General features: G+C 38.9%; 1 protein-coding gene across 1 annotated transcript in view; it reads left to right on the top strand.

The window, feature by feature from the left end:
• Nucleotides 1-1,319: 1,319 nt before the first annotated feature.
• Nucleotides 1,320-10,190, top strand: part of LOC126372471 (breast cancer anti-estrogen resistance protein 1) — a 17,928-nt gene continuing 9,057 nt past the window's right edge. The window contains exons 1-4 of the mRNA XM_050018251.1: nt 1,320-1,513; nt 6,400-6,540; nt 8,216-8,356; nt 8,764-9,066. Coding sequence (XP_049874208.1) covers nt 1,454-1,513; nt 6,400-6,540; nt 8,216-8,356; nt 8,764-9,066 — 645 coding nt within the window. The 5' untranslated portion in view covers nt 1,320-1,453. The remainder of the gene's footprint in view (nt 1,514-6,399; nt 6,541-8,215; nt 8,357-8,763; nt 9,067-10,190) is intronic.

The raw sequence follows: 10,190 nt of genomic DNA, 5'->3' as shown, positions 1-10,190 counted from the left end.
TTCAATATGGATCTAATTGCAAGATGCGCTATTTTAAGGTTCCGAATATGTCATGCATGATTTTTTGACACGTCTTATGGTAGGTTTCCTTCAGATGGTATTAACTACTTCACCGAACAAATAGGGAGCGCTAAGGGCTCTCACCCGGTTCCCTTCGATCGCGTATAAGATGACGTATGTATAGACTTGTTTACACATTTTTTGCGTGTGACTATAAAAACAACAATGTTTTCCCAATTCATAATTTCAGTAAACACCTTCACCTACTTTCGCTGCGTTATCACATATTTCTTTATCTTTTAAAACTGTTTATGACTCACGCTTGGGGTTTGGAAACAAATAAGCCGCAGTAAATAAGACATAAATGACTAATTGGTATACTTAGATACGGTTGCATTTTACTTGTCGAGTAAATAATAGTAGATACCTACCTAAATCAATTAATAAAAGAAATACTCTACTTGTATCCAAAGCAATAAAGTGGATTGTCTGTTATACGTTTTCATGGTGATAATAATGATGATGATGATGATGACTTGTATGTTGCAAGTAAACAATTAAAAACAGTTGTAATTGTTCCAAAATGTGATTAGGTACGCGAACAATAGTACGGTCACAAGCATTAATATGTACTTTGGTACCATGTCACATTAACTTTTTTGACAAATTGAACTGTAAGTCTCACTAAATGTCAAATATGTTAGTGCGACAGAGTCCTAAAGTGGGTACATTATATTGCTCATGACTGTACCTATGTTCAAAGAGTGACTATACCTACTCATAATTATTTAAATATTATTTGTATAACGTTATGTCAGTGTCTTTAACAGCTACCTACAAAGCTACTACCTACTACCTAGCAACTACTACTACTTAGCTACTAGCTAGCAAGTTAAGAAAACCCAAATGTGTATAGATAGACACAAGCGAGGTTTTAAGGCAAAAAAGAAACACGAAAAATTGAGACAACACTTTTTACCTGAAACTAGTTTCGAGACAAAAAGTAGTCTCAATTATTGAAAAAAAATTGCATTAGAATGATGAATTTTCAAAATGGCGCATGGCGCTTTCGCTTACCTAGCTTCAATTCCTAGTAGGGATACTTTAAAAACTACAGTAGTTAAATCATGTTTTATCAGAGCAAAAAAGGTCTTATTGCCTCACCAACAAGTTTTACAAGTAAACGTAAACATGATGATGCTCCGGCGCAGTGACGTAGCTACGCGTATGAGTCATGGCACCGTTCTAATAATTTCAATTCAATAAACTCAATATTGTTGTGAATGAAAACCGCCAGTGTACCCAGACTCACCGCTGAGTAAACAGCTTTAGTATCATTTGTGGTAACAGTCATACTGAATTTAAAGTAAATAGTAGTGCTTAGAGTTTAAAATAGATACTTAAGTATGTGAAAATATTGATTTAATTTATTTGGTAGAAGAGGATAATAAACATGTGCAATTGTAAAGGAAATTGTTACCGCAGCAGTGTCAGGAGTGTGTCGGCGAAACTGGTTAGTATTTGAGACTTGTTCATCTTAGTTCCGTGCTTCGGAAGGCACGTTAAGCCGTTGGTCCCGGTTAGTACTCACTGATTACGTTGTTGTTACGTGACTAATGTCAGGGGTTGTTGGCGGCTCAATAATATCCTGACACCAGGGTTGCTGAGGTTGGTATCAACCTCATAACCCACACGATAGCTGAAGAATATTGCTCTTAACTTACATCTAAAGTACTGATGTAAAGGGTTTTATAATGATAAGGTCCATACTAATATTAAAAATGGGAAAGTGCGTGTGTCTGTTGTGTATAGGTACGTCCTCTTTTTGTAACAAATAAACCTTCACAAGACTTTTTTTTATATGTAGTTTCTAATAATAAGTATTAAAAATAACCTAAAAAAGTTGTCAATAACTTCTGACCCAGAGTAAACCTGAAGAAAATAGGTAGGATTTATAATATTTTTTTATTGTTTGTAGGTTCTCTAGACTTTCAAGTAGTGGCAAAAAGGTGTAGAGCTCATTTAGCTTAGTTTATCTATAACAAAAATAATAATTTCGATCACCAAATGGCATGGCTTCACTTACTTCATCTATTGTCGCCGACCTAGGGTCCTAACACCCTTAATCCATCTTCTACTAAGTAGGTAGAGACCTATTTTCATCAATCCCTTGGTGGTAAAGTGTGGGCTATAGCCAGTGGGTAGGTATAACACAACTTGATTCACGACTTTGCTTAATGAAAATAGGAATTAATAAGAATATAATAGAATGTATTTAATGTATAAGTAAATTGAATATATCAATTCAAATATCTTGAGGACATTATTCACTTAAGGCATTACAAACTAAATTGGATATAAATGTATCTATGGATTCACGCACAAAATTGATCGACAACGCAATAGGCAATTGGCGAATCTTATCGCGTCGTATATCGCGAATCGGAAACGGACACGACCTACCCCACACTCGCCCACGGGGCGGCGCGGGAGCAGTTGCACAATGCGCCGCTATCGGCTGATTTAGAACGATGTTCCGTCACAGGCTCACAGCTGCAGCTTGCATATAAATCGGAACGGAACATATGCGTTTTAGGGCCACTGTATATACACACGGACAAATAATCTGTACAGTCATGAGCAATATAATGTAACCACTTTAGGACTCTTCGCACTAACATATTTGATATTTAGTGAGACTTACAGTTCAATTTGTCAAAAAAGTTAATGTGACATGGTACCAAAGTGTATACATACCTATTAATGCTCGAGACCCTACGGAGTCGAGATTTTTTAAAATTAGAATAGTAAGTATGTCCTAACATTTTTGAAAGTAGAATATTCTTTCATCTTATATTTAAAAAACGATAGCGAATAATGTCCTACTTCCCACATTTCTGCTATCATATTAATTATGCTTGTTCTTTTGGGATCTGTATCCCCCTGTGTAGAGGTCTTCTATCGTGTGGGTTGTGAGGTGGATTTCCAACCTCATCAACCCTGGTGACAGGGTTACTATTGAGCTGCCAAAGGCCCCTGACATGACTCATGTAACGACTACGTACACACATCAGTAAGTAGTAACCGGGACCAACGGCTTAACGTGCCTTCCGAAGCACGGATGGTCTTACTACCGTCGTCGTCGTGTGTAGAGGTGTATAGTAAATACACCTACTTGTCGCCAACTATGTTTAAGTTGCAAATAGGGGCGAGCCTGTTGGCATCACATTAATTAAACGACTTTTTATGTAAAATACCATTCAAAAATCTAAAGCCGCAAAGTGCCGTACCGAATAGATGTGCGCAAACCCTTATTGCAATCAGTTGGGTCATAGTCGCGGTGTCAAATGCTAATAAGCAGCATATAAATAATGGTTCATACTTACCCTATGGTTGCATTGTATAAGCCCTACAGTATACGCCAAATGTACTGCATTGTAGACGTATTGAAGCTCGTTACATGGTGTCATAATTCAAACGTTTATTTATGAAGGTGATTACTACATTCAGGTGGACATTTTGTAGGCGTTTTCCTGCACGTTGCAAATGAAGTAATAACTTTATATTCCTTTAGAAACTCCTTTCTGAACTGTTATTTAAGGGTCGAGTTACTATTGGCGGGTAAATAATAACTTCTCGTAAATCTCTCTTTGGGTTTCTGTTCCGGGTGTGGGTACAACCTCCGTGACCCAAAGAAATTGGCGGACTCCGGTTTCCTACAGAAACTGCCAGTTAATTACGATCTTTGAAATTTTCATTAGATGTCCAATCTATACTTTATTGACTACTAGCTTTTGCCCGCGGCTTCGCTTGCGTTAAATTTGGGGTTCCCCTTTTCTATTGTACCAATTTTAGCTTCCTATCTTGAAAACTGTGAAAAGTCCCATATAAAATTTCACCCTCTCTCTGAAGGGATTGTGGCAGATTTCTAAAAAATATGATGTACGGTTTTTTGTTACTCACAAATAGTCCACATACCAATTTTTAACTTTCTACCTTGAAAATTGCGGATTGCTCCATACAACAATCTGCCCCCTCATTTAAGGGAAGTGGGGGGGATTAGAAAGAGACAAAAAGTAGCCTATGTCAATCTCCATCCCTTCAACTATCTCCACTTAAAAAATCACGTCAACTCGTCGCTCCGTTTTGCCGTGAGAGACGGACAAACAAACAGACAGACACACACATACACTTTCCCATTTATAATATTAGTATGGATTCTACCACTTTGATTTTCGGCGTTGTTTATAGTGGATAATTTATACACAAACAATTTGCACAATAAAATATACACACGATTCAATACATACTGTGATTTTTCAAAAAGGCGCGTACGCGGTTCGCGCTATGAAGCGAGGCTATGTACATGTTCTAACTTTAAACGTAGAAGCCTCGCAAAAGCTCCGTTAAGAAAATAACTTTGCAATGCTCAAGCAACCTGGCGCAAATAGGGAATAAGATGTTAGATTCAACCTGTTGACTCAGTTTTGTTTATTTTGCGGTTAGATCACTATTGGTATTTGAAAAAACATCGTTAATAAAGATGACGGAAAACCACATCCACTGTCCAACCCGAGAACCTTTGGACTCTCACGACTCAAGAGAGGAGATGAAATCATTAAAAGAAGTAGAAATCTCAAAAATAGGATATCAAACATTGATTATTATTGCGTATGGCAGACAAATATCCTGCTTGGATCAAATATCCAGCTTAAGCTCCCTTAACCAAGTCTCTGCTGCATCCGTCACACAATGCAGCTCGGCTATACCACCTGGGAACCGGTGCAGAGGGCACTCGTTCACTATGTGAGATATTGATACAGTAACAATATCCCAATTGGGGTAGTCACAAGTACATCCATCGCAAGATGAACTAAGTACCCACACCTCACCGAGCTTTCTGTTAGACCAACACACACATACACATGATGTGTGGATGTTTGTATGGATACAGCAACAAAGGCAATACCAAATCTTACAAGTATCACTGAAATGGGTATAAACTATATGTATTAATTGAGCGGTTTCGTGTGCGTCAAGCTAGCGGCCTCAAAAAAAAAATGGGCACGAAAAAATAATTTAACCATACCAAAAATTAGTACTCTTATTGAAAAAAATAGTACCTGTTGTAAAAAAAATAGTACCATCACGGTTCTGGATTTATAGCCATGTTTCATGTGCCACTTGCTAGCTTGACGGTGAGCGAAATTTGGCGAGAGTTAACGACAAGGTCTCTCGCTTTGATTTAAACGCCAAAAAATAGTACCGAAATAGTACTCACCCCCTGCAAAATACCGAAATTAGTACTTCAACGGTTCCAAAGTTATAAAGGCAGTTCTTTGATCCCGCTGGCTTGACGTTTTGAAAATACCTATTATCTGGGGAACGCTTGCATACTTCAGTATGTAACTAATGTCAATAAACTCGTATGAAATAGTACTCCCTACCATCATAATTTTGATCCGATTCTCTTTGTAGAAATATGTTAAATCGCTGAAGAACAGCGATTTCTACGTACGAGTGTATTTATAAAGTCTATTATAACTTATTATCTATTTAAGTATGAGATAAAGAGTCATAATAAATAGATATCAGAAATTCTGCCATATCTTTCCCTATCACATTAACAGTATAAACTCAAGACTTTAATTATTCAATAAATTCATTACGGTATATTATAAAGTTTATGAGTAGGTAAGTAACTCAAGTTACTTACATTAAAGCGAAAGGTAAGTAGGTATCTCTAGGTCTTGTTGTAAGTGCATACGTTGAATATCGCAAGCAAAACCAATCGAAAGAGTATAAATATGGGGCTTGACAATGCCAGAAAAAACCACAGGGGGGTTAAAGTGGGTACATCGAAGCAATTTATCTAAGGAAGCAATATTGCAATTTGACATTTGCGCATATAAAAGTAAGTGCGCAATGCAAACAAATTTTGCATAATGCGCAATGCAAGGCCATTTTAACCCCCCAGAACGTATAAAAATGACATATCAAAAAAGACAAATGTACCAATGAGGTCGCTCCAAGAAGCCCGTCGTTAACACTAATAGATCACATCCATAATCCATAAGAATATGGATTACTTTTGTGTTATTAAGCATCTAATTTGTAATACAAAATAAACTCCTACACAAGATCACATCTATTTTCCATTGGAGGAGTCAGAGACCACGGAATTCCACTAACGGCCCTGACACACCACTTTCGCTTCTTCAATTCTCATCAGAGTGAATATTCTGATTTACGATTTTACTGAGTATTTATGCATATAAATACTCGCCGGCTTAGACCACACTTAGTCTGAGTTTTCTTCAAAACATCGTGAATTTGAACGCGGTATGTTCGTCTAGACACTATTGATCGATATTAACCATAATATTTGTATTGTTGCAGTGTATGGCGCGAGCACTGTACGACAACATCGCAGAGTCCCCAGACGAGCTGGCCTTCCGTCGCGGGGACCTGCTGACTGTCTTGGAGCAGAACACCGGCGGCAGCGAGGGCTGGTGGCTTTGCTCATTGAGGGGACGACAGGTAACTATCACACTGGTGCTAATTCCTGTAAATACCATCTAATTTTATTTTAGGTTATATCTGTCATTTTCTTATCCGCCGAAAAGGAAAGGGACGGGTAATCGACAAGCATAAAATTTATGGAACACACGTCAATTTTAAGCACAAATCTAAAACAACCGTCTAAAAATTCGCCCGGGTTATTCATTTATTTACTCATTCTTCCTAAAATTAAGAGCTGTCAATCATCCGTCCCTTTCCTTTTCGGCGGATAAGAAAATGACAGGTATAACTTAAAGTAAAATTAAGAGATGTCTGCAGGAATCGGGGCCACTGTTGACCTTATCTTCCGTCGCATGGACCTGTCTTTTTAAGGGAGTAGAATACAGTCGGCAGGGAGGGGTTTGTTCACTGAGAGAGCAACATCAATACACTATTGCTTATCTTCCAATACTCAGTCTGGGAGTAGAACACCGACGCAGTAAGGGCTGGTAGCTCAGTTCACTGAGAGGATCTGCTCAGTCTTGGAGCGGAATTCCAGAAGTTGGTGGACCTTCCCACCAACTTTTGGAGGCTATACAGAGCAGACGAATTTGGAATACCATCGCAATTCTCTGATCATTTTTCAGCTCGTTGTGTGGTGCTCTTTAATATAATCTTACCATTACTTATTTCTGGGAAGTTGCGACAAGAGACAATAAATTCTAGAAAATCCTAACTAATTGGAGAGCATTTAGGTATCTAAAGAAACCTAATAAAGTTTATGGCACTGTTTTCGGTCCAGTCAGTTGATGGAAATATAGGTACACAACAGGTACAGGTAGCAGGTAGGCAGGGGCAGGTAGGTATAGGTACAGGTAGGTATAGGTTTACAATTGCTGACAAATGTTTTGACCGCAACGTAGGTAACCCTGAGAGTTCAAATTGCTACAATTATCCCTGAGTATTGTTTTGATGACAATATGATGTGTACTCGAGATGAATTCCCATGTTCTGTGGTCTATGACTCATTGGCCTACGTGAGGAAACCTCACCACACCGCTGCGTCCCTGATAAAGGTCAAAATATCCATTACAAATGTTACTGGGAATACTTAAATAGGAATACGGTTCAAAGATACGGTCCAGAATAGGAAAATACAATGGATGACAAATATTAATTACTTAAGCAAAATTAATCTGTCATGACCTTTAGGCAAATAATAATAAGGAAAATTATAGGTACTCTTATTACAAGCATGAATGAATAAGAAACTTATGAATGGAAATCTCCAGGTTGCCTAATAAAGTAGGGAAGTTTAAACTCTTGCCTCCAACCAAAACCATAATGAGAAAGGGACACACTCTACTGTAGGCGAGAAAGCGTGTTTTGTGACTTTTAATGCGTGTAGATTCTACAAGATAAGGCATAATCGATCTTAGTAGTAGACGGACATACTTCCCTCAGACGACGCCCTGAAGTCAGATTCGCTGGGCAACCAGCGCTCCCCACTTATTTGGCTACGTACTGAATGTCTTCTGACTCAAATCTACAATGATCATGTTAAAAAAGTTTCGAAAACGGAATCACGATTGACAGATAGTGTTTCCTTTTCCCATCAAAATTCCAGACCAGACACACTCGACGTGTCGAGAGGATTCCCAGTAATGTTAGTTATATGTGGAACTCAAGTGATAATTCTATCGTTTTTTTCCAGGGCATATGTCCGGGCAACCGGCTGCGGATAGTGGCGGGGGTGTTCGACGCGAGCGCGGCCATGCAGCGGCGGCGCGCGCGCCCGCCCGCGCCTGTCGCGCACCAGCCGCTACCGGCACAAAATTCGCCCGCTTTTACAAAAGTAAGTAAGCCAAGTATCTTACTGGGCAATATGCTTACCGGGTGAAAGCCCTCAACGCTCCCCATTTGTCCGGCCAAGTAGTTAATGCCATTTGCGGCAAATGTACGACAAGCCACGTCGATGTTTTACCAGGACATTGTGCTTTTGAGTTTACTTTCGGAAAGGTAGTCAGGTATGCCATTCGAGGAAAATCTTCAAAATGTCACGTTAAAAAAAGTTGACTTTACGATATTAAGATTGCAAGACCAGAAGAAAAGATATTTCCTGTAATTCAAAAAGATAATCAATCACATTTACAATGTCTATTTTCTGATAACAAGCAGTCCATTCTCTTTCAAAAAGTTCATAACATAACAAGTACTCTTTCGTCTTTAAAAAAGTCACAACATAACCAACAACCCTTCCAGATCGAGGAGTGCTCACACTACGATGTGCCGCGCGCGCCTATGCCAGTACAGCGCATCGGCACTTACGACTCCCCGCGGCCTGTGGGCGACTGGTACGACGCCCCCCGCGCGCCCCGCCCGGCCTCCGCAGACTCAGCGTGTAGCGGCACCGGGTCCCTCGCCTCTGCTACGTCCAGCGCCTCGGCCAACTCGGGCAGTTCCGTACACTCGGCAGCTTCAGCGTCCAGCACCTACGACGTGCCAAGGTCGAGAGCCCTGCCGTTACCCTGTGACGCGGCGTTGGAAGCTTTAGAACGGTTACAAGTAAGTCATCAGTTGCTTTTTTTTTAATCTAAGGTGATACAGATTTTTTGGGTAAAAAAGCTTTATCAGATACGGACCAGTTAGTTGCTGTTTTTCACGAATAACCTGATTGTAGAAGGACTTGCTAGATTCAGCGTAGGACGAAAGTGTTCCAACCAACTTTTAAAACATGATATGAAATAAAGCCTTCTTGAATAGTTGCTTGTAATTTATTTATTTATTTATTTATTTATTTATTTAGGTACACATACAGCAATACATATTAAACTTTTACAGACAACATTATAAATAGAAAGAAATACTTGGTATATATGCTTGCCAATTACATGCGTACACAGCATTCACCGTAAATGAAAACAAACAAACTATATCAATACTAAACTATATAAATTATAAACTATATATATATATATATATATATATATTAACACATTTTTTAACAGAATATTAATGTAAGTACTATTTAACGCTTATAGCGACAACCAAAGTGATTTAGCACTTTACTTTTGTAGCATCGAGGGGAATCATTAAAAATATCGATGTTTGGCAATTTGTCATTAACTTCGTTGAACGTCGCACACATCCTGGCAATAGGATAGTGTAGGCCCAGATTAGTACGGTAACGGGCTATATTAAATAATTTAGATATGGGCTTCCGAGGATAGTTATATGGTACGGTGAGATTTATTGAACTTAACAGATTTGGGCATGCTATTTTAGTGTTGATGATTTTGTAAAGGAACACAAGATCTTGTAGTTTCCGTCGACTTCTCAGAGTGTTGATTTTGAAGAAAGACAGCCTTTGGTCATAGGTCCTCTTGTGAGAAATACCGGGTGTTACAAATGCCAAGTGTCTAGTGAATGCACGCTGAAGGCTTTCTATTCTTTGAGAAGGCTCAGTGTAAACAGGGTTCCACGCAACAGATGCAAATTCTAACCTGCTTCGGATTAAACTATTGTACAGAATTATTCTTGTCTGACTTAGCTTGAAGTCGCGCGAAGTACGTTTGAGAAAGCCAAGCATCTGTGCAGCTTTTTTAACGGTATTGTCAATATGCCTAGAGAATTTGAGCTTACTGTCTAGCATTACCCCAAGATCCCGGATTTCGTCAACTTTTGTTAAA

This window comes from Pectinophora gossypiella, chromosome 14 (genome assembly GCF_024362695.1).
Source record: "Pectinophora gossypiella chromosome 14, ilPecGoss1.1, whole genome shotgun sequence".
NCBI classification, from domain to species: Eukaryota; Metazoa; Arthropoda; class Insecta; order Lepidoptera; family Gelechiidae; genus Pectinophora; species Pectinophora gossypiella.
This window is presented reverse-complemented; position numbering and strand designations above follow the sequence as displayed.